Raw genomic sequence first — 24098 nt, 5'->3', positions numbered from 1 at the left:
ATTCACAGAGGGCACATATTAGCAGCACAGGATAAGTAATATTTATATTATATTGACATAGTATTACAAATCTTATTACCATTAGTGGTCAACCAACACTGATCTTTTCTAGTTATGTCTTTTGTATTGTGACAAAGTAGACAATTGTGTTCTAATTTGAACATTATCTGCACACACCCTGACTGCAATATTTCCTTTAATTGTTTAATGCCGGTTTCTTAAAAGGTTGCTTTACTAGAATTTTTTTTTTCTTTCACTGTTTTATAGTAGATCTATATTTACTAGTAGCTTTCAAATGTCCTTTATAGTTATAGAGTGGCTTCATATTCTTCAGTAAGCCTTCATCTAATGTAATTTTTATTTATTGTTTATAAAATGGTGCTTTATTGGAATAGTTTATTCATTTCTCCTAACTATTTTTTTTTTGACCCGCTATATCAAGCAAACGCTATCTTCTTTAATTTTCGCTATAACGAAATACTACCTTTTAAATTCTCCTATTTTGATTATATATGATTGTTATTGATGATAGCTAGAATAACATCACTAAATTGTTATGATAACTGAAATGTTACACTAATGCTTTGTACACACGATCAGAATTTCCGATGGAAAAAGTCAGATGAAATTTTTTCATACCGTATGTGTGCCTTATCAGAGTTTCTCCATCGGAAATTCCGACAGACTCTGATGAAAAAAAATCGTAAATTCCGTTCGTCTGTATGGAACTCCAACAGAGAAAAAAACATGCATGCTCAGAATCAAGTCGATGCATGCTCGGAAACATTGAACCTAATTTTTCTCGGATCCTCGTAGTGTTGTACATCACCGAGTTTTGGACGGTCGGAATTTGGTGTGACAGTGTATATGCAAGACAGCTTGAATGGAATTCTGTCAGAAAAATCAGTCAGAGTTTATCCCGACGGAAATTCCGATCGTGTGTATGAGGCATTAGGAATACTCCTTACATTTGGTTCTATATACTTCATGAGAGAAGTATAGTTAATAACTGCTTTTTTGCATTTTGTTTTCATTGTATTGTACTAATATGAATGGTACTATTCTTATGACCTTTCTTATGCTTTATGAAAACATAATAAAATATTCAAACAGAAAAAAATGGTGCTTTATATAGTTGATGGTTGTTCTAACTGTCTCTAATTGCAGCAAGCTGGCAATTAATACACCTCCCATTTCAAGAAGAAATTCTCTGTCTCGCCTGTCTACATCGTCTCCAGAGGAGTCTGCCTTGGAGTTGTCTTTGTCCCGTCGAGGATGGAGTGGTTCAGAAATGGACCTCAGGGCATCTCTCTCAGAAAGTGCCCAGAAACGCACAGATCTTGTACAGCGCTTGAGGGAAACTCAAGGGAAACTGGAGGAGCAATCAGAGGAAATCAGAAAGCGGGATAAAGAGCTGGAATTGAGCCGGGCCAAAACAGAGCTACTTGCCCTGAAGCAGAAAGTAAGAAAAGTGGTATCTTCAAGATATTAGTCATAAAAATCACAAACACAGGCCACGTTTTGTGTAGATTAAACCTATTTAGGCTAATCTTTCAAAAAAATGCCAAATGTTCGAGATTCAGATAATTGCTGCCAATCAGCTTTCATTCAGATATCAATCAGCAAATGGTATATCCAATGGCAAACCTTCCTGTATATGTGGTTATCATAGGATCACCATCATCCCTCACAATACAGAAAATTCAAATATCTCATGAATGAAACATTAGGTGGAGTGCAAATGTTTATTGTCTTTTTTTTCTATACATTTTCCTTATGTACTAGGGGCCTAATCCTCAAAAGAGATACTCCGGCGTAAGCCGTCGTATCTCTGGTTCTAACTTTGGAACTGATCCTCAGAAGCAGTTTTCCAAAGTTAGGCAGAAGATCCGACATCTGTAAGGGACTTATGCCGCGTACACACCATCACTTTATGTGATGAAAAAAAATGACGTTTTTAAAAACGTCACTTTAATTGACTGTGTGTGGGGGAAAACGTCGTTTTATGTCTTCTAAAAAACGACCAAAAAAAATTGAAGCATGCTTCAATTTTATGTGTCGTTTTTCAAAAGTGCACTTTTTACTTCACAGAAATTGACCGTGTGTAGCAAAAAACGTCGTTTTCTAAGACGTTTTTTCATCCACGCATGCCCAGAAGCTACTTATGAAGCAAGCTTCAATGGAAAAACGTGGTGAACGTAACCTCACTTTGCAAGATCATTGTGAGAAAACGATGGTGTGTAGGCAACTTCGTCTTTGAAAATTGAAGTTTCAAAAACGTCATTTTTTACTTCACAGAAAGTGTCGTTTTTTTTCATCACATAAAGTGATGGTGTGTACGCGGCATTACACTGCCGGTGCACTGCCATGAAATGTGTTTTGCCATGAAATGTGATGGTCCGCCTCCATCACATCCCATTGGCTCACTCATGTCATGTGACATATACACACGTCATCAGTCTCAGCTAGACTATCATAGGGAGAGGATCTCCTCTCCCTGTCATAGCTGAAGCTATATATGTGGATGAGGGCTGAAGTGTCGCCCCTTCACCTCTTCTGCGCCTGCTCCTTCCATAGAACTGAGAGTGATACCCGGGTAACCAAAAGATAATATAAAAGTCCTATTGGAGAGTATGGGGGATTTCCAGGGTGCAGAATCCAAGAATCAAAGCACGGAGCTGGTATATACTGTTAGGAAGGAGAAGCCAGTGTGATATGCACAGCTCTGTGAGCAGCAGCCTGTGTTGCAGTGAGTGCATTGCTCGTGTAACAATGTATAGAAACAATGATCTCACACACATCTATAGGCTGCCTCTCCCCTCCTCCTGCTCTCAGGCTGTGTGGCCAGCAGCACACACACACACCATGGGCAGCCTGTATAATGGAGCAGCCTCCCATCTGCCTGCCCCCCTCTCCCCTCTCTTAGCCCTTTGATAAGCTGCACGGGGGCTGACCTCCCTGGCTGTGCGAGTAAGCTAAATTTACTACTACAGCTCCGTGCAGCTTCAGCTATTACAGGGAGAGGAGATCCTCTCCCTATGATAGCCTAGCTGAGACTGATGACGTGTCTATATGTCACATGACATGAGTGAGCCAATGGGATGTGATGGAGGCAGACCATCACATTTCATGGCAAATCGCATTTCATGGCAATGCACCGGATCTTAGGATGCAGTACCGCATCCGCCACTGGGGGCATTTCGAGTCGAAATGCCTCTTCTGGTATGCAAATTAGCACTTAGGGCGATCCACAAAGCTTTTCAGCTTCGTTTTTTCGCCGTAAGTTTTAGTTTGCCAAGTGTAAAACTAGGGCTGCTTTTACATGGTCTAAAGTTAGTAACACCATGTAAAAGCACATTCAAGCAACGGCATTTGGTATGCATTCCCGAGGGAGAACTCCACGGCAATTTGTAAAATCCAAACCGGCATGGGTTCCCCCCCAGGAGCATACCAGGCCCTTAGGTCTGGTATGGGTTGTAAGGAGACCCCCCCTCCGCCGAAAAATCGACGTAGGGGGTCCCCCTACAATCCATACCAGACCCGTATCCAAAGCACGCTACCCGGCCGGCCAGGAATGGGAGTGGGGACGAGCGAGCGCCCCCCCCCCTCCTGAGCCGTGCCAGGCCGCATGCCCTCAACATGGGGGGGTTGGGTGCTCTGGGGCAGGGGGGCGCACTGCGGGCCCCCCCACCCCAGAGCACCCTGTCCCCATGTTGATGAGGACAGGACCTCTTCCCGACAACCCTTGCCGTTGGTTGTCGGGGTATGCGGGCGGGGGCTTATCGGAATCTGGGAGTCCCCTTTAATAAGGGGGCCCCCAGATACCGGCCCCCCACCCTAAGTGAATGGATATGGGGTACATCGTACCCCTATCCATTCACCTGGAGGCAAAAAGTTAAAGTTATTAAACACACAACACAAGGGTTTTTAAAATAATTTATTAGTCTGCTCCGGAGGCCCCCCCTGTCTTCTTTATTAGCTCTAATACCAGGGGGGGCTTCTTCTTCCGCTCTCCGGGGGTCTTCTCCGCTCTCCGGGGGGGGCTTCTTCTTCCGCTCTCCGGGGGGGGTCTTCTCCGCTCTCCGGGGGTCTTCTTCTATCCTCGCCGCTCTCCGCTGTTGACTCGGCGCACCCCGGTTCTTCTGCAGCTGTCCGGTGCCTTCTTCTTCAGCGCTGGCTGCCTGCTATCTTTGTGTGTTAGCTCAATTACAAGCAGGCAGCCATCGCGGTCTTCTGTGACGTCACCTTCTTCTCTTCTGTTCTTCTCCCCTCTTCCGATGTTGACTCGTCGCCTCTTGTCACTGCAATGATGGAAGCGCGCCTTGCATCCCATTTATATAGGCATCACCGTCCCATCATGCTCCGGCAGGTACCCACGTGGTGGGTGCCTACCCACATGCACCCACCACGTGGGTACCTACCGGAGCATGATGGGACGGTGATGCCTATATAAATGGGATGCAAGGCGCGCTTCCATCATTGCAGTGTCAAGAGGCGACGAGTCAACATCGGAAGAGGGGAGAAGAAGAACCTGACGTCACAGAAGACCGCGCTGGCTGCCTGTTAGTAATTGAGCTAACACACAAAGTTGGCAGGCAGCCAGCGCTGAAGAAGAAGGCACCGGACAGCTGCAGAAGAACCGGGGTGCGCCGAGTCAACAGCGGAGAGCGGCGAGGATAGAAGAAGACCCCCGGAGAGCGGAGAAGACCCCCCCCCCCGGAGAGCGGAAGAAGAAGCCCCCCCGGAGAGCGGAGAAGACCCCCGCAGAGCGGAAGAAGAAGCCCCCCCTGGTATTAGAGCTAATAAAGAAGACAGGGGGGGCCTCCGGAGCAGACTAATAAATTATTTTAAAAACCCTTGTGTTGTGTGTTTAATAACTTTAACTTTTTGCCTCCAGGTGAATGGATAGGGGTACGATGTACCCCATATCCATTCACTTAGGGTGGGGGGCCGGTATCTGGGGGCCCCCTTATTAAAGGGGACTCCCAGATTCCGATAAGCCCCCGCCCGCATACCCCGACAACCAACGGCAAGGGTTGTCGGGAAGAGGTCCTGTCCTCATCAACATGGGGACAGGGTGCTCTGGGGTGGGGGGGCCCGCAGTGCGCCCCCCTGCCCCAGAGCACCCAACCCCCCCATGTTGAGGGCATGTGGCCTGGCACGGCTCAGGAGGGGGGGGGGGGGCGCTCGCTCGTCCCCACTCCCATTCCTGGCCGGCCGGGTAGCGTGCTTTGGATACGGGTCTGGTATGGATTGTAGGGGGACCCCCTACGTCGATTTTTCGGCGTGGGGGGGGTCTCCTTACAACCCATACCAGACCTAAGGGCCTGGTATGCTCCTGGGGGGGGGGAACCCATGCCGTTTTTTTCTTTGAAAATTGGCATGGAGTTCTCCCTCTCAGGAATGCATGCTGAGCGACGCTGTCATTTTTTTAAAATAATTATTTGTTTTCCCGGCGCGTATATTTTTTTTCACCCGTCGCAACTTTAGTGTCCCGTCGCAATCCACAAAGCCCGGCGTCAATTACGTTCGCGCGCTGCACGTCGGGAAAATTACGTCACACGCATGCGCAGTACGGCCGGCGCGGGAGCGCGCCTCATTTAAATTTTAAGCGCCCCCCGGAGAGGAGGACCGCCTTGCGACGGAGGCACTTAAGTTACACGGCCTGAAATTTCTAGGTAAGTGCTTTGTGTATCAGGCACTTAGGTAGAAATTTTAAGTCAGTGTAACTTAACTGCTGAAAGTTAAGTTACGCCGCCTGGCTGAGGATTAGGCCCAAGATTTTTATTTTCTGGTCAGCTAAGTTAGTCAACTTAATGATTCAGTGCCATGTGAACAAGTGCAGAACTGGGCGGAAATGTCTTATAAGCCCAGTATGCAACATCATTCTTTTTAAAAGCTATATGGAGGTGCCTAGGGCTGGCCACACAGGTTATCAGCAACTAATAACCCTAAGACCCCTTTCACACTGAGGAGTTTTTCATGCATTTTAGCGCTAAAAATAGCACCTAAATACCGCCTGAAAAACTCCTGCCCTCCAGTCTCAGTGGGAAAGCCCGAGCCACTCCAAAAGTCCTGCTAGCAGCATCTTTGGAGCAGTGAAGGAGCGGTGTGTTTACCGCTCCTCCACCGCTCCTTCCTATTGAAAGCAATGGGAAACCATGGTAATACCGGTGGTATTAACCGTTTTTCGGCGGGTAGTGGGGGTTAAAACCGCACCGCTAGCAGCCAAATACCGCGGCAATTCCGGCAGTTTAGCGGCGCTAAAAATAGCACCGCTATACCATCAGCGCACCTCCCGCCCCAGGTGAAAGGGGCCTAAAGGAGATTGTGAAGCCTCGTACACACGATAGGTTAACCAGAGGACAATGGTCTGAAGGTCCGTTGTCATTGGTTAACCGATGAAGCTGACTGATGGTCTGTCACGCCTACACACCATAGGTTAAATAACCGATCGTGTCAGAACGTGGTGACGTAAAACACAACGACGTGCTGAAAAAAACGAAGTTCAGTGCTTCCAAGCATGCGTCGACTTGATTCTGAGCATGCATGGATTTTTAACCGATGGTCGTGCCTACTAACGATCGGTTTTGACCTATCGGTTAGGAATCCATAGGTTAATTTTAAAGCAAGTTTGCTTTTTTTTAACCTATGGTTAAATAACCTATGGGGCCCACACACGATCGGTTTTGACAGATGAAAAAAGTCCTTCAGATCGTTGTCCTTTGTTTAACCTATCATGTGTACGAGGCCTAACTCTCTAATACAGTAAGAAAGGCCCATTCGAGAGGATATTTTTTTTTTACATTGACCTTTAAATAGCCACTTGTCAACTGAAATACGCATATATACGTTGTATAGGATACAAAGTAAGTTGCGCTAAGTGAACATACAGTAATATAAATGTGGATGGATGGTAACGTCCAAAAAGTGTCAGCAAAAGAAATTGATAAGTCCAATTCCTTGAATAAAGTGCTGGATGCTGTGAAGTCCAAATGGTATCCTTCACCAGGTGAATCACCAACTTAAAGTAAGGCTGTACTTTTAGGCCTCGTACACACAACCAGTTTCCTTGGCAGAATCCATCAAGAAACTTAGTGGGAGAGCTTTTTTGCAGAGGAAACTGGCCGTGTGTACATTTTTCATCGAGGAAACTGTCGAGGAACTCGACCAGCAAAAAAGTTCTATATTTCCTCGACGGGAGTCTCAAATTGGCTCGTCGAGTTCCTCGTCGGGCTGGTTTCCGACGAGAAACTCGAGCGTGTGTATGCTAAGAAACCCACGCTTGCTCAGAATAAAGTATGAGACGGGAGTAAAAGTAGCATTTGTAATGGAGATAACACATTTTTAAAGCTGTAACAGACTGAAAAGTGCAAATCGTCTCTTACCAAACTTTTATTTAACACGCAAACACATGAAATTAGCAAAACCAGCCCCAAGAGTTGTGCCAGTGGAATCGAACTTCCCCTGCCGTTGTATGTGTTGTAGGTCACTGCGTTTGAGAATGAGGAGATTTTGTCTTGACAGTGTGTACGCAAAGCAAGCTTGTCGAGTTCCTCGACAAGCCAGGAACTCGACGAGGAAAATGATGTGTTTCGCCCAACGAGTTACTCGGTCGTGTGTACGAGGCCTCACCCTACACGGTGGACCCTCTGTTATGGAAGGACAGACAAGCATAGGAAACTGTCAGCTCCTGGCGCGAAGGGGAAACAGTGGTTTAAAGAATATACTGTACCTATCTCCAACAGCTTCTCCAGATGACTGGATCAGAATCTCATGTCCGCCAAACAGATTCCCAAAAGAAATAAGAAGGGGGGCTTCCAATAGTGTACATTTTTTTTTTTTTAAAGTGCACAACATAAGATACACAGTGCATATAAAGTATAAAAACTGCAGTTTAAAAGATAGCGTCTCGTCTCCCAGAGGGCCTTTCTTACTGCATCAGATAGTATGATTTTTATTTAATCAGTACAGTTTTCGTCTGAAAATACAAATACACTACATCACATTACATCACTTCTGAATTTTTATTCTGGCATATGAGAATTTTTGTACTTTAGTAACCTATTAATTTGATATAGAGATTATCCAAAAATAAAAAGGACGATCATTTGTCTGATAATTTCATTGTGTGTACTAGACCTTAGAGCGAGAGAAATAATACTAGCACTAGACCTCCTCTGTAACTTTAAACAGGTAAACATTTTTTTAATTGCATTTGAAAAACTGCTGCGCAAATGTGACATAAAAAATTGCAATGATGGCCATTTTATTTCCTAGGGTCTCTGCTAAAAAAATATATATAATGTTTGGGGGGGTCATAAGTAATTTTCTAGCAAAAAATACTGATTTAAACTTTTAAACAATAAGTAGATAGTATAGTTGTAAAGCTAAAACACATTATTCAGAGAATATACAATTAGATTGTAACCTGCATAACCAGTTTAAGCTAAGAGGTCAGTTCTAGCATTGTCTTTTTGTGCGATTTGTCATAGCAATGGTAATTTGTAGATCTCATTGACTTTCTTTCCTGAAAATAACAGTTATTGTGGTGCATAATAATCATTATAGCTTAGTAAATTGAGTCAAAAAGCTGGCCTAGCCAATGTTAAGTATGGAAGGCGGGCCCGCGTGGAATTTTGAAATTTTTACGTCGTTTGCGTAAGTCGTCCGTGAATGGGGCTGGGCGTAATTTACGTTCACGTCGAAACCAATAAGTCTTTGCGGCGTAATTTGAAGCATGCGCACTGGGATATGTCCACGGACAGCGCATGCGCCGTTCATAAAAAACGTCAATCACGTCGGGTCACGATTCATTTGCATAAAACACGCCCACCTCTTCACAATTTGAATTAGGCGCGCTTAGGCCGGCACATTTACGATACGCCGCCGTAACTTAGGACGCAAGTGCTTTGTGAATACAGCACTTGCCTTTCTAACTTACGGCAGCGTAGCGTAAATACGATACGCTACGCCGGCTCAAACATACGCCGCCCTACGTGAATCTAGCTAATAATCTTTTAAGGATATTGTTGTTGAAGTGAATGATTTTTTAACAGCTTTAAACTTAAGTTCTTCATCTTTTACTCTGTAGTGTAGATCTTATAAAGTTACATAGTTGGTAAGTTTTAAAAAAGACACAAGTCCATCAAGTCCAACCTGTATGTGTGCGCTTTTTTGTCAATATTATATTGTATATCCCTGTATGTTGTGGTCATTTAGGTGCCTATCCAATTACGTTTTGAAATTATCTATGCTCTGCTAAAACCACAGCTTGTAGAAGAGCATTTTACATTGTGAGGCCTCGTACACACGACCGATTTACTCGTCGGGCGAAACACATAATTTTCCTTGTCGAATTCCTTGTTAGGCTTGTAGAGGAACTCGACAAGCTTGCTTTGCGTACACACGTAACAGACAAAATATCCTCGTTCTCAAATGCGGTGATGTACAACACATACAACGGCAGGGGAAGTTTGATTCCACTTGCACAACTCTTGGGGCTGCTTTTGCTAATCTTATGTGTTTGCGTGTTAAATAAAAGTTTGGTAAGAGACGATTTGCACTTTTCAGTCTGTTACAGCTTTAAAAATGTGTTATCTCCATTACAAATGCTACTTTTACTCCCGTCTCATACTTTAATCTGAGCAAGCGCGGGTTTCTTAGCATACACACGCTCAAGTTTCTCGTCGGAAACCAGCCCGACGAGGAAATCGACGAGCCAATTTGAGACTCCCGTCGAGGAAAAAGAGAACTTGCTCTCTTTTTGGCTCATCGAGTTCCTCGACAGTTTCCTCGATGAAAAACATACACACGACCAGTTTCCTCTGTAAAAAAGCTCTCCCACCAAGTTTCTTGATGGATTCTGCCGAGGAAACTGGTCGTGTGTACGAGGCCTCATTGTAAAGAAGCCTTTAAGCTGTTTTTGGTTAAATCGCTTTTCTTCCTAATTTTTGTGAATGGCCACGAGTCTTTTTAAATGCCCTTTCGCGGAAAAGTTTTATTCCTATTGTGGGGTCACCAGTATGGTATTTGTACATTGAAATCATATCCCCTCTCAAGCATCTCTTCTCCAGAGAATAAGTTCAGTGCTTGTAATCTTTCCAGACCCTTTATTAGCTTTGTTGCCCTTCTTTGTACTCAATCCATTTCCAGCACATCTTTCCTGAGGACCAGAGCCCAGAGCTGGATGGCATACTCTAGGTGCGGCCGGACCAGAGTCTTGTAGATTGGGAGAATTATCATTTTGACTCCCTTTTTAATGCATGCCAATATTTTATTGGCTTTGCTTGCAGCAGCTTGGCATTGCATGCCATTGCTGAGCCTATCATCTACTAGGACCCCAATGTTCTTTTCCATCCTAGATTCCCCCAGAGGTTTTGAATCTGTTTTTAAAAGACAGTGGAGTGGAATGGAATGGTTGATAAAGCACGTTTTCATGTACATTATGGTGATTTTCACACCTATATTTTATTGTCTAGCAACTTGAAGCTTCAATTTCTCAGTTAGAAAAAGAGAAAGGTTGGTTGGAAGTATCCCGTTTTGAAGATAAGAAACAACGAAGCGAACTGCAAGACAGGTGAGTTTTTCATTAAAACTGTATGTTTATCACCTTTTTGTATGTTATACTAAGTTATACATTTTATATATCATGACATAATATTAAAAACACATAAATAGGATAATAATATTTAGCCATATTTTTGAAACTGGCCTAATCTTTTAAAAATTCATGCTACATGCTATATATAGCAAGCACATTATTGCTGGAGGTCAGAATACAGTGCACAATACAGAATCTGGAGATTCTTTGACACCGAACTGCATGAAAATATTTTAGTGTTTGGAATTTGTGAACATGTTTATTTAGGTTAATCCAGTAAAATTTCTTAATATAGCATTTACACATAGGTATTGGTGATAAATTTGACATTGTTCTATGACAAATGTTTTTATCGTCAGGATTATTAATTTGGAGATGGAAGTAATGTTGGCAAAATCTAGCTTAGAAAATTTCAACTACACCAATGAGCTCATGAATCAGAAAACCTCAATGGTAAGATTTTATGAAAAATTCAAATACCAATTTCATTATCATTTTTTTGCATAGACACAGTATAGTAATGTCTCCTGAACTTGTCCACAGCAATGGGCTGAGCTAACTTTTTGGACTGCTTTAAGCTAATGTGCATGTATCCAGAAGATAGGAGCAGTAAAGTGGGCACCAAATTCACAATTTTATTTGCATACATGTTTTTTAAAACTACGTGTATGGAAGAAACAGAAGGGGCTGACAACACATTTGTGCGAGTGTGTTTGTATAACCTGTTCAAACACCAACCAATCATCTATCATGAAGAAGGGCCTTCAGGGGACAGTGACACACAGGGCCTTTAACCCTCATTCACATTGACTGTGTCTTTATAATCGTGTGACTTCATCTGAAATCGCAGGATTTCAAAGCCGCATGTCAGTTCGACTTCGGGTGTGACTTGGAAGACATCTGCATGGCTTCATGCACAGATGTCTATGCAGGTAACACCAGGAATTGACAAAAGTAGTGCAAAAACTATTTTTTCAAATCGGTGCGGCACTGCAAAGTCGGCAATGAACAGTGTGATTCCCGGCAATAGGATGCGACTTGTCAAATCGTATGACATATTATTACAAAGAGATTTGTTTTGCATTGTACACATTACTAGTTTATTCTAAACAGCAGCATTATTCAGCACCTCACAGTTTTCAGTACCTTGAAGGATATCATCAGATGACCTACGCTGGTCATGATTTTAATATTATTTATATTGAGATGTATTCACAATGTGATAATACACAGATCAGGTCATGAGATTTAGTCGATGTACAATTAAGGAATACATTAAAGCTTAATCTGTGTAGGGAAATGAAGAGGTAAATCGGGAGCTGAAGACAGCAAGAGAAAATTTAATTTACTTTCGAAATCGAGTCAAAATCCTTGAGGCAGAGAAGAACCAAGCTGTGGAAGAGCTCAGAAAACTCAGAGAGGTAAACAGATATGCTAATGCATGTTACTTTTGACATACTTACTTACTTAAGTTTCCTATTTAAAGTTTAGGTAGACCCCAGATTTTAACACCCCTGTGTATTGAAGACATGAACACACATCAACTGCAGAGGGGTGCATGTTGAGTTTTTTCGTTTATATTGGCATAGAGAAGTAAATATATCCATCACAGATTAGAATTTTTTAATTGGAAGGGTAACTGAAAGATTGCTGAAATTCATTTAATGCACCCTTTTGATAGTGCCTTTACTGGATGTTGTTGGAAAGGAACGAGAGTGCTCAGATTCCAGACTACTTCTAATACTTATTGTAAAAGAGGAATGTGGCATGTATAACCTGAAAATAGGTTATTAGTGACATGGGTCTTTCAGTGTTGGTAGCTGATTGTTGTTGATATTAGAGGAGATTAGCATCACTGACAGTAATGCCGGGTCTGCTCTGAAGGTAGTGTAGTATTAACATTGTGGGCCAGATTCACAAAGAAATTACGCCAGCGTATCTGTTGATACGCCGCGTAATTTCAAAATTCCTGCATCGTATCTTTGTTTTGAATTCTCAAAACAAGATACGACGACTTCTGGGTTAGATCCGACAGGTGTACGTCTTCGTACGCCTTTGGATCTAAGATGCAATACTTCGGCGTCCGCTGGGTGGCGTTTTCCGTGTCGGGTATGCAAATTAGCTATTTACGACGATCCACGAACGTACACGCGACCGTTGCATTTTCTAACGTCGTCTGTAGTCGGCTTTTTCCGGCGTATAGTTAAAGCTGGTATTTTGCGGCGTATAGATAGAATTGCCATGTTAAGTATGGGCGTCGTTCCCGCGTCCAAATTTGATTTGTTTTTTTTATTTGCGTAAGTCGTCCGTGAATAGGGATGGACGTAACTCACGTCTAAGTTCAAAAAATGACGTTGTTGCAACGTCATTTCGCACAAAGCATGGCGGGAAATTTCTGGACGACGCATGCGCATTTCATTCGGCGCGGGGACGCGCTTCATTTAAATTAAACCCGCCCCCAACCCGCCCAATTTGAAATCGGCCGCCAGAAATACACTACGCCGCCATAACTTACAGCGCAAAATCGCTGAGGATTCGAAAATGCGCCAGGTAAGGTACGGCGGCATATTGTATCTCTGATACGCTGCGCCGTTCTACATGTATGTGGATCTGGCCCTGTGACACAACCATGCGCCAGGTATTGGCCCCATTTTTGCTTATCCCAAAGACACGATCTCACATGCAAGTTTCATTGACATTCAAATGTTGACCAGTTCCTTGTAAAACAGTCAAACCCAACAGAAAGCACATCCAGAGAAGTCCAGAGAGCAGGTGCATTTGAGTTGCAATGAGACACAGCCTTATAATTTCTTGCCCCATAAACTCATAACACCTCCCTACCCCCAGTCTCACCATTGAATGCCCTCATCCCCTTTCTCATTACTTCACTACTTTTTACGCATCCCCCCACTTCTGATGGTTGCCTCTGCGCTTGCCACCAATGTATCAATGTGCATTTTTGTGCTCACCACTACTGCTGTAATGTTCTCTATCATATTCCGGCCGTTTTACAAGTGTTTCTGTAAAGTAGAAAGCCCCCTTTAAAAAAATAGAATTTTGCTATTACAATGTTTCCAATATGTCTAAGAATGTTGGCATGCATCTCTATTTCACCTTACTTAACAATAGAGTGTTGCTAATTCTATCTGAAGTTTTGTGAAAATACCCATTGCTTATTTCTTACCTTTTAGTGCTGTGAGTTTGTCACTGAAGCTTTTTGGTGTAGAGCTTCTTTTTTTTTTTTTGTTTTTTTTTTTTGTTTTTTTTTTATAATCCTTCTACTCCCTTTACTTTAGAAAGAGATAAAGAAAGAAAAAGACAAAAAAAATATACCATTACAATTTTATCCCCTTATCCTCCCCTCCCCCCCTCCCCCCCTATCTCACCTTAAACAATCTCTTGTATCTCTAGTTCTCTCTAACTTTTTCTAGGGTGACTTTTTAAATGTCTTCCCTTAACTTTTCCGCGTAACTCCATGATTTCTTAAAGGTTCTCCAGTTGTCCCATTTCGTGCTTTGTAAAATGTTGTTGCCCTCTATTCCCTCTTTCAGTTCTTCCATTTTATAGGTTTCCTCGACCGCATCGATCCATTCCCAGATTGGTGGGCACTCTGTCTCTTGCCACCCCCTTGGGATTAATCTCTTTGCTGCGTTTAATAAGTGCGGTACAAGGGTATTCCTATAGTTTTTTATACCTTCTTGCCCTCCGTGGAATAAGACAACCCATGGGTCCATCTCGATCTTTTTTTTTGTGATCTCTTCCACACAGGACAGTATTTTTTCCCAGTACCTCTTAACCTTAGGGCAACCCCACCAAAGGTGGGCCATATTTCCTAGTGATCCACATCCCCTCCAACAATCTCCTGTTTGCCCTTCTTTAAATTTTCTTAATTTATCTGGTGTCATATACCACCCGGTTATGCATTTAAAGCACATCTCCGCAGTGCGGCTGTCTACCGCAGAGGAGTGTGTCAGAGCCAACATTTTCTTTATTGTGACCATATCTCGCTGTGTCCCAAGTTCCCTTTCCCATTTTTTAATGAATGGAGGTATACTCTGCTCCTCCATCTTTAGTAGAATCCCGTACAGCTTTGAGGTGGTTCCTTTAGAGCTTTCCATGGTACATATTTTTTCCAGTTCTGATAACTGATCTTCTGACCTCAATGGATGTGGAAGTTCTTGGATGAAATGGTTTAGCTGCCGATACCTCCATTCATTAATTTCCATTAAATTCTTTTGGAGTCCTAACTCCTGTAGTGTTCTAATGTGACCCTCGTTCATTATATCCCTTAATTGTGCAGTGTCCTTTTTAATCCAATTTCCCCCTACTTGTGTTTTACCTGGTGTAAAATAATCATTATTTTTCAGTGCTATAAGGGGTGAGTTATATACCTTCTCAGTTTTCCTATAAACAATATCCCATATTTTAAGTGCATTTTTTGTTATCTCATGTGAGTTTTTATCTAGTGTCCTAAATTGGGGGGGGTTCCAAATTATCTTATCCAACCTCGCCTGTGATAAATCATTTTCTAATCTAACCCACCTTTTTTCTTTGTTGACTCTGGCCCACTCCACCACTCTTGTTAATACAACTGCGTCATAATATCCCTTAATGTCCGGAACCGCAAGTCCCCCCTTTTTTTTGGGTTGTTTTAACATCTGGAGTGAGATCCTATGTTTCTTATTTCTCCATATGTAATTCATAATTACTTTTCTAAGGGCAGAGAACAGTGTTCTTGGGAGGGCTATAGGGATCATCTGAAATTTATATAAAATTTTTGGTAAAATAACCATTTTACAGTAGTTAATTCGTCCTATCCATGATATTACTCTATTTTCCACCCTTTTTGTTTCTGTCTTAATTTCATTTAATAGGGGGATGAAGTTTATCACATAGGTTTTCCTAATTGATTTAGTTAACAATATCCCTAGGTATTTGAGTTCTTTAACCCAAGCAAACTGGTACTTCGCTTTCAGGAGTTGCTCATCTATCTTATTTATGTTTATACTCATAATCTCCGTTTTAGTGACGTTTAATTTAAAGTTTGAAAATTCTCCATAGTCATTACATAAGTTTAATAGGTTTGGGATTGATGTTTTAGGTTCCTCTAAATAGAAGAGGACGTCGTCTGCAAAGGCAGCGAGTTTGTGTTCCTCCTCTCCTATTTTAACCCCCTTTGTTTTTTGACAATTACGGATCCTGGCCAGTAGGGGTTCCAATGATAGCACAAACAGGAGTGGCGACAGGGGGCACCCCTGCCTTGTTCCATTTTTCATTAAGAAGGTTTGAGAGAGGCTACCGTTTATTTTTATTTTGGCCGTGGGGGACCTATAGAGGGTGGCAATCCAATCCATCATCCTCTGTCCAAACCCCATTCCCTTCAAGGTGAGCAGCATAAGTCCCCAGTCTACCCTGTCGAACGCTTTTTCTGCGTCTATCGACAGGAGAAGGCCTGGGGACCCCATTGCCTTCATTCTCTGAATTATCAGGAGTGTTCTTACTCCGTTATCTCTTCCCTCTCTTCCTTGGATAAACCCCGTCTGGTCCGGGTGCACCAGTTTTGTCATTTCTTGTCTAACTCTCCCGGCCAGTACCTTTGCAAACAGTTTTAAATCTGTATTTAGCAGAGATATCGGCCGGTAGCCCGAGCAACTTCCCGTATCTTTGCCCTCCTTCGGAATGATGGTGATAGTTGCCTCTGATGCCTCTTTACTTAGGTTATACTCCTTTCCAAGACCATTAAAATACTGACATAGCCTTGGTATGAGTATCTCCTTGCATTTTTTGTAGTACATTACTGTAAAGCCATCTGGGCCCGGGCTTTTACCTGAGGCTGAGCTTGTTAGTGCTACTTTGATTTCATTTTCCGTAATTGGCCTGTCCATCCCTTCTGCGTCTATTTGACTGATTTTTGATAATCCTGATTCTTCTAAAAATGCTATGATCTTTTTTTCTTTCTCACCTTTTAGCCAATTCTTTTGTTCAACCGAGTAGAGTTTTTCGTAGTATAGTCGAAATGTTTCTGCGATATCTTTAGTTGTGTGTAAGACCTCTCCTTTCCCGTTTTTAATTTTATCTATATGGTTCCTTGATTTCTTTTTGTGTACCATCCGAGCCAGATGTTTGCTTGTTTTATTTCCCCATTTATATCTTTCTCTTGCTATTGAATTAAATTCCCTTCTTGTTTCCTGATCCATTAATTCTTTAAGTTTGTTCCGCTTGTCAACTAGATTCAAGTATAAATCTCGTTGCTTTCCCATTATCTTGTGTTGTTGTTCTAGGTTAAAGATCTCCTCTATTAGTTTTTCCCTTTGACTTTTCTCTTCTTTTTTCCTTCTAGCTCCTTCAGAGATCAAAACCCCTCTTATCACCGCCTTATGGGCATCCCATAATGTTGCTGCTGAAATTTCATCTGTCTCATTTATCTTAAAATACTCTTCTAATTCTTTTTTAACCCTCAATAAGCTTTTCTCTTCGATCAGTAGTTCCTCGTTTAGTCTCCAATTTTGATAGGGTCTTTGATTACCTGAAATATTTATGGATATACTAATAGGTGCATGGTCGGATATCGTCATGGTCTCTATTCTTGTCTCGACCACCATTTCCAACATTCTATGTTCCACAAGAATGTGATCGATTCGAGAATAGCTCCCATGTACCTGGGAATAGAATGTAAAATCTCGTTGGCTCGGGTTAAAGATCCTCCATGTGTCTACTAGTTGGCTTCTATGTAGGCTATCTTTTACTTTTTTTAGTTGTTTCTCTTGGGTTTCCGATGTCTGGTGTGTCTTATCAACCTTTGGGTCCATACAGAAGTTTAAGTCCCCACCCAGTATTATCTTTCCCCTCCCAAAATCTTTTAATTTCCCTAATATTCCCAGAAGGTATTTCATCGGGGAGGTATTTGGCGCGTATATATTTACGAGAGTATATTCCGCCTCTTCCAGTTTTCCTCGTAAAAAGAGGAATCTCCCTTCTGGGTCGGCCAATCTGTCTGTCAGGACAAACCGTGTCCCCTTCGCTATTCCAATCGCTACCCCTCTAGCCCTATTAGAGATAGTATCTCCATAATACCATATGGGAAAGTCGAGGGAGTATAACCTTATGTTTGATCCTAGTGTAAGATGGGTTTCTTGTAGGAAGGCAATGTCTGTCCTGTACCTCTTCAGCTCCTTTAACACCTTATGCCTCTTAGATGGGCTATTGAGGCCTTTTACGTTGTATGATAGACATTTAATTACTGGCATCTTTGGTGTTTTTTATCCTTTTCCTCCCTGCTTTCTTCCCCAAGTCTAGGTCTAACATTTTTCTTTTCTTCAGGTTACGCTTTCTTCTAATTGTTTTGGTGAGATAGGGTATCTTCCCTCCCCCCGCCCCCCCTCTCTTCCCTCCCTCCCCTCCCTCTCTCCCCCCTCCTCTCCCCTCCCCTGCCTCCCTCCCACCCTCCCAATTTGGCCTATTTAAGACCTCTGAACCATTTTCCATGTCTTGGTTCAGATTTGCTCTAGGTGGGGTCTGAGATTGCCTCTCCCTCTCCCGGGTTGTCTACCCGGGACAGGGGGGGGTACAGGGACCCCAGGCCAGAAAGAAAATACAAGTATAGCGAGAAACCGGGGGCCTCAGAAGGGGCCCACAAGGTGACTCCAAGAAAAGAGAAATAATAACAAGGAGAAGGAGAGGGAAAAAAGAAAGTGGGGGGGGGGGGCTTCCACTCTCCCCTCCCTCCCCTACCCCCACCCCGGTATGTCAGGGACCTGAATTTCTAATTTCCTACAGAATTCGCTCAAGTCCTCTGGGAATCTCAGTGTCGCTGATCTCCCCTCTTTTGTTCCAATTAAGCAGGCAGGGAAACCCCAGTTATACTTGATATTCGAGTCCAACATCTGTTTTAGGAGTGGTTTTAGCAACCATCTCCTTGCCAAGGTTTCTGGGGCCACATCGGTGAATATCTGCAAATCCATCCCTTCAAACACTATCGGGGGTTGTCCCCTCAACTTCTTCCAGATTGCTTCTTTTTCTTCATAGAATCGGAACCTTATTATGACATCTCTTGGTCGCTCAGAGGTCACTCTTTTCGGATTTCCTACTCTATGGACCCTTTCAATCCTGATTGGGTTATCTGCAGTTCTTTCCAGTATTGGATTAAATATCATCTGCGTTATTATCCTGAGGTCCTCACCCCTTTTCTCTGGTATGGACCTTATCCTCAAATTTTGTCTCCGATTTCTGTTTTCCTGATCCTCTAATTTATAGAGAATATGTCTTTGTTGTAATTGAATCTGGTCAATCTGGGCTTTTAATGTATTGGCTTCCTGTACTTGTTTCTCTATTTGTTCCTCCGCTGTTTCCAATCTGGAGAGCATATGGCCAAAATCGGTCCGCAGGTTCTGTATTTCGGCTTTTATTACGTTTTCCAGTCTTAACAGCATCTCTGCCATTTCTCCTTTAGAGGGGGATTGAGTGTCTACGCTTCGATCCTCCATCCTGCTGCTTTCCAGTCCACTCCCTGTAGGTCCTTCCTCTATGGATATTTCCCTGGAAGTATCGCTCTGGGGTTTCTTATTTTCGGTCTTCTTTGCTTTATTCATTTGTTGTTGCTTTGTTATTCCCTGGGTACCAGGGGCTCGCGGACTTTCCCCTCTGGTCACAAATGGCCTTATTGAGCTTGTTGCTGTTGTATTACTCGGAGTAGTTGAAGGTCCCCCTTTTGTTGATCTACTCGTCATCCTGCTCATGTTAGACTCCTTCTTTCTAATTCTCTTCCCCAGCTTGACCTCTTATTGGTGCAAAGCTTAGATTAGTGAATTAAGTCCCATTTGGGGTGTCAGACTAAGTCAGACCCGGGTTTCTGGGGTATATTTGATTTTTTTTTTTTTTTTTTTTTCCCCTTCTCCCTTCTCTCCCCTCCCTTCCTCCCCCCACTTTATTTCAGTCAGAGTTGTCAGAATACCACACTCCTGGACCGAATGTCCTGGAGATTTCTAATTTTTATTTAATATTGTGTTCTAGCTGTCTTCAGGTCTCCCTCCCCTTTCAATTTTTAACCAGTCCTGTGAGGAGGGGAGGGGGGTCTCCAGAGGGAGAACAAGGAGGATCCAGGCCTGATAGCACCTGGGATTTTCCAAGGGAGGGGGAATTATAATTATCCTCAGTCCGCGGGCTCAAATGGACCCTGAAGATTCAAGGAAAATGGACCCCCTTTAGGATTATATGCTCAAGCTAAAAAAAAAAAAACAGAAAAAACACAAAAAAAAAAAGAAAAAACAAGAAGGAGACCAGGCTATTTTCCGCAGTTTTGCCTATTCCCAATTTACGAGTAGGTGATCCCATTCCATTGGTTAATATGTCCTTGTCCACCCCCTTTTTATCCCGGGTCATCCAAAAGAGATAGGAAGAGATATGTTATTTTTGAATCTACCCTTATATACCTGATCTATTCTGGGTATTTCAAAAAGACAAAAGAAGCGGGGGGGGGGTACAGGTAGTCCACCCAGCTAATAGCCTAATAGCCTGATTAGCCGGTTAACGATAGTAGCAGCTGACTTCCATGTGATTTAACACTGTCTCGCTGGTTATCTTGAAATTCTCTTCTACTCCAACCATTTTGTCCCCAATGCTCATATAGTGGATAATATATATCATACCATCTCATTCCATTTATATACCTTGCAGAGGACTTTATAGGGGGGGGGGGAGGGATTGTCTCTTGTTATCACAGGATTTTTTTTTTTTTTTTTTAAATTTGAGTTACCTCTGTTCCTTAGAGTCCCCTCTCCACCTCCTCACCCCCTGCCATATTCCAGGTTTTCCACCGGGTCCTTGCCATACACCAAATCTTCCCTCAGAACCTCAGAATGAAATGCTTTAAAGTGCTAAGTGCTTTTTGATTTACTTATATCGATCTTATGTTTTGTCAGTTAATACTTATGTTCAGTTTTTAATCACAGCCAATAAGTACCATAATACACTTTTGCTTTCCGAATACTTAGGTAACAGCAGCGTAATTCCAGATCTTTTTTACTGCATTGATGTTTTTTTTCCGCTCACCTTCTCCTCTCCCACTGGGGGTTTCCCCTACCTTACCTCCGTGCCTCTGTCTTCTGTGCTTATACCTGAGGGGGGTGAAGGCATCCGGGAGCAGACCTTGGTGGAGGTAGGCGTCCGACTTTTTTGGGACCTGGTTGTCTCAATCCTCCCGCTGCATAGTCCGCTCACTGCTTTAGACCTGGCCATCCGTCTCCAATCCTTGCCGGCTGTGTGTCAGAGTGGCTACACTGTGCATCGAAGTAGCGGCAGCCCGTGCATCGCCATGACCCGCTCCCGCCGATTGCGTCCGTGGCTTCCAGCTGATCAGCCTTCTGGTAGGTAGGCGGCGTGCGGGCAGGGGCTGCTGCTGCTGCTGTCTGCCGTCTCCTCTCCTCTCCCTGTCAGCGCGGTCCGTCCGTCCCCATACCCGGCAATCCCGCAGCTCTTCACTCCCCCCACCTACGGTCACGCCACGTCCTCACGTGCACGTGCACGCCATGGAGTCGAACCCTGGTGTAGAGCTTCTAATGCTTAAAGCTATGCAATACCCTATGCCCCCCTCACACTAACCCTCCTATTAACCCACTATCACTAAATAATGTAAACGCAATCTTGTTTGCAAACTCACCTCTCCTGTGCCCGGAAAATGCCCCAAATAAACAATCTTTCCTGGAGAAAAATCTAACAGGGCCAGGATTCTGGCATTTGGAATCTACTGTTTCTAGTTAATACATGTCATTGTTTAGTGATAATATCCCTATATTTGTGCATACATACTGTTTTATAGAAATTCCATTTTTTATTTTTGAGCCACTTGGCATACAAACAAATAATAAATAAAAACCCTGATAGCAAGCAATTGTGCTGTAAGTTTCAATATGACTTGCTAAGCTGTTGCTATACTTGCCAGGCTTCACAAGATTGTTGCACAATTGCAGCAAGTCTGCTTTAGATGACTCCACATCAACTTTCTTTGCAAACATTCTGCAATTCTGCTGCAAGTTCTGCTTCAGTTATGTTGTGCAATAGTCATCCCACCACAGGGGTCACTGTGGCTGAATTTTCATGCTGTAGACTTGCAGAGCTCTTGCTATAGACTCACCACTGAAACTTTGCTCTTGCTAGAGACTTGCCATGCAAATTTGCTACACATTGGAAAAGTGTCAACTTGTGCTTCAAGTGCTCTGCAAGTGTACAACCTGCCAGTGAAAATGTGCAGTGAGTTAACAGACTTACAATTCAACACTGCCACAAATTTGTGACAAGTTATCCTTGCTATCTGGGAACACCTTGTGCTAGACAGCAATGGCCAAAACAATATGAAACAACCTGGTGATCTCTAAGGCCTCGTACACACGACCGAGGAACTCGTTGGGCGAAACACATCGTTTTCCTCGTCGAGTTCCTTGTTAGGCTTGTCGAGGAACTCGACAAGCTTGCTTTGCGTACACACTGTCAAGACAAAATCTCCTCGTTCTCAAACGCGGTGACATACAACACATACAATGGCAGGGGAAGTTCGATTCCACTGGCACAACTCTTGGGGCTGGTTTTGCTAATCTCATGTGTTTGCGTGTTAAGTAAAAGTTTGTTAAGAGACGATTTGCACTTTTCAGTCTGTAACAGCTTGAAAAATGCGTTATCTCCATTACAAATGCTACTTTTACTCCCGTCTCATACTTTATTCTGAGCAAGCGTGGGTTTCTTAGCATACACACGCTCGAGTTTCTTGTCGAAAACCAGCCAGTTGAGGAACACGACGAGCAAATTCAGACTCCCGTCGAGGAAAAAGAGAACTTGCTCTCTTTTTTGCTCGTCGAGTTCCTCGACAGTTTCCTCAATGAAAAACGTACACATGACCAGTTTCCACGGCAAAAAAGCTCTCCCACCAAGTTTCTTGATGGATTCTGCCGAGGAAACCGGTCGTGTGTACGAGGCCTAAGTGAAGTGACTGCATGTTGTTCAGAAAAATCCACCTGTGTTGTCAAAGGTTTAATAGTTCAATCTCACTATTGCTGTTTAAAGGGGAGTCATTTGGCTCTTAGCCACACAAATGAAGCAAACCAGAGGGTGACTGACACTCTTCGGACACATCAGAACCTACAAGAAGAGCTTTCTGACCTTCAACTGAACTTCAACAACATTAATCTGGTATGGATACTGTGGATACTGGATGAAGAATATTAAATGTTGTCATGTGGCCCTAACCTGTGTTTTCCAGTGTGATGAAGCTCTTATTTTTAACAGGAGAAAGAACTTCTGTCATCAAAAGTACTGAGGTTAGAAGAAAAGGTTTCAGATCTGACCTTAAGGTTTAAAATTGCTCAGTCTGACAAAGAGAGATATATGCAGGTAAGCATGGCAGCAGTTTGGAATAGAAGCGTTGCCTTTTGTATTTCATACTTACCGGTTTCATAAATTACCATGCATACAGGAGAAACTTGAGCTCCACCGACGCACACAGGAGCTGTCTTTAGAATTGGAGAGGTCTCGGAGAGGACGTGAAGGGTTTAATGACCAGGTCAGTGATCTCCATATTGAACTAGTTGGTGCAAAGACCCAGGCTAACCGACAAGATCAAGAAAAGGTGCAAATAAAGGAGGAACTGGTGATGCTGAAACAAGTAAGACTTTTTCAACACTTTCCTATATACATTTAGTACTCTTTTCTCATTACCAGAGGTTAAAAAAAATTAAAACGCATATTTAACATACCATTACTATTAATCGATTAATAAATATATTGTTGTCCTCTGTTTTGCCAGGTCAATGAGAAACTGACAGAAGAGTTGGGGCAAACACAACAAATGCTGCAGAATACTTTGGAGCAATTGCACCAGACCCAGGCAGAGCACAAGATTTCCAGCAATCTCTCTGCTGCACTGGAAGCTGAACGCAAACAACTCCTAGAAGAGAAGCAGCTTCTAATGGCTGCTGTGGAAAATGATGAAGAAAGTCAAATCGTCCAGGACCTCAGGTAAACTGTTGTGCCCCATTAGTTTGCAACCTGTACAAGGGCTAAAATTGCACCCAAGTCGTACCAAAGTAATGCAGGAATCTTTTCTAAATTTGGAGCAACTTGTGTAGTATCGGTTCATATGGCTCTCATAGTAAAACATTAAATTTGACATGCCATACGACTTGGGGTTTTTACAAGTGGGATCCCATGTCACAACAGTGTGAACCGAGCCAAAAATCGTATTAATTTAACCTGACCTGCAATTTATACTAGTTGGTGCAGCATGCTATGCTTGCAGTAGTGTATTTTGGTTTTGTGCTGCCCTAGGCAAGACTAAAACCATCGAATCTTGTTCCACCTCACCTACGGTCTACCGTTCTTCTCTCAGGGTCTGATGAGAAAGCTGCAGCCATTCACAGCTTACTCATCAGATCCTGAGGCAAGATTCGTCCAAGTGTCAAATATGTAGTCAGTGGGGCAGAGGATTGGGTCAGCAGGGTATAGGACTAGG

General features: G+C 43.0%; 1 protein-coding gene across 3 annotated transcripts in view; it reads left to right on the top strand.

Annotated features, from left to right (window-relative positions):
• Positions 1–24098, top strand: part of LOC120931466 (golgin subfamily A member 6-like protein 22) — a 101954-nt gene that overhangs the window by 16857 nt on the left and 60999 nt on the right. For all 3 annotated transcript variants that reach the window (XM_040342947.1, XM_040342946.1, XM_040342948.1), the window contains 8 exons: positions 1168–1462; positions 10482–10579; positions 10963–11056; positions 11899–12024; positions 22655–22780; positions 22877–22981; positions 23064–23252; positions 23394–23605. In XM_040342947.1, the coding sequence (XP_040198881.1) occupies positions 1168–1462; positions 10482–10579; positions 10963–11056; positions 11899–12024; positions 22655–22780; positions 22877–22981; positions 23064–23252; positions 23394–23605 (1245 nt within the window). The remainder of the gene's footprint in view (positions 1–1167; positions 1463–10481; positions 10580–10962; positions 11057–11898; positions 12025–22654; positions 22781–22876; positions 22982–23063; positions 23253–23393; positions 23606–24098) is intronic.

The sequence above is a fragment of the Rana temporaria genome, chromosome 3 (assembly GCF_905171775.1).
Source record: "Rana temporaria chromosome 3, aRanTem1.1, whole genome shotgun sequence".
NCBI lineage: Eukaryota > Metazoa > Chordata > Amphibia > Anura > Ranidae > Rana > Rana temporaria.
Note: the sequence above shows the minus strand (reverse complement) of the source record. Positions and strands in the feature narration are given on the sequence as shown.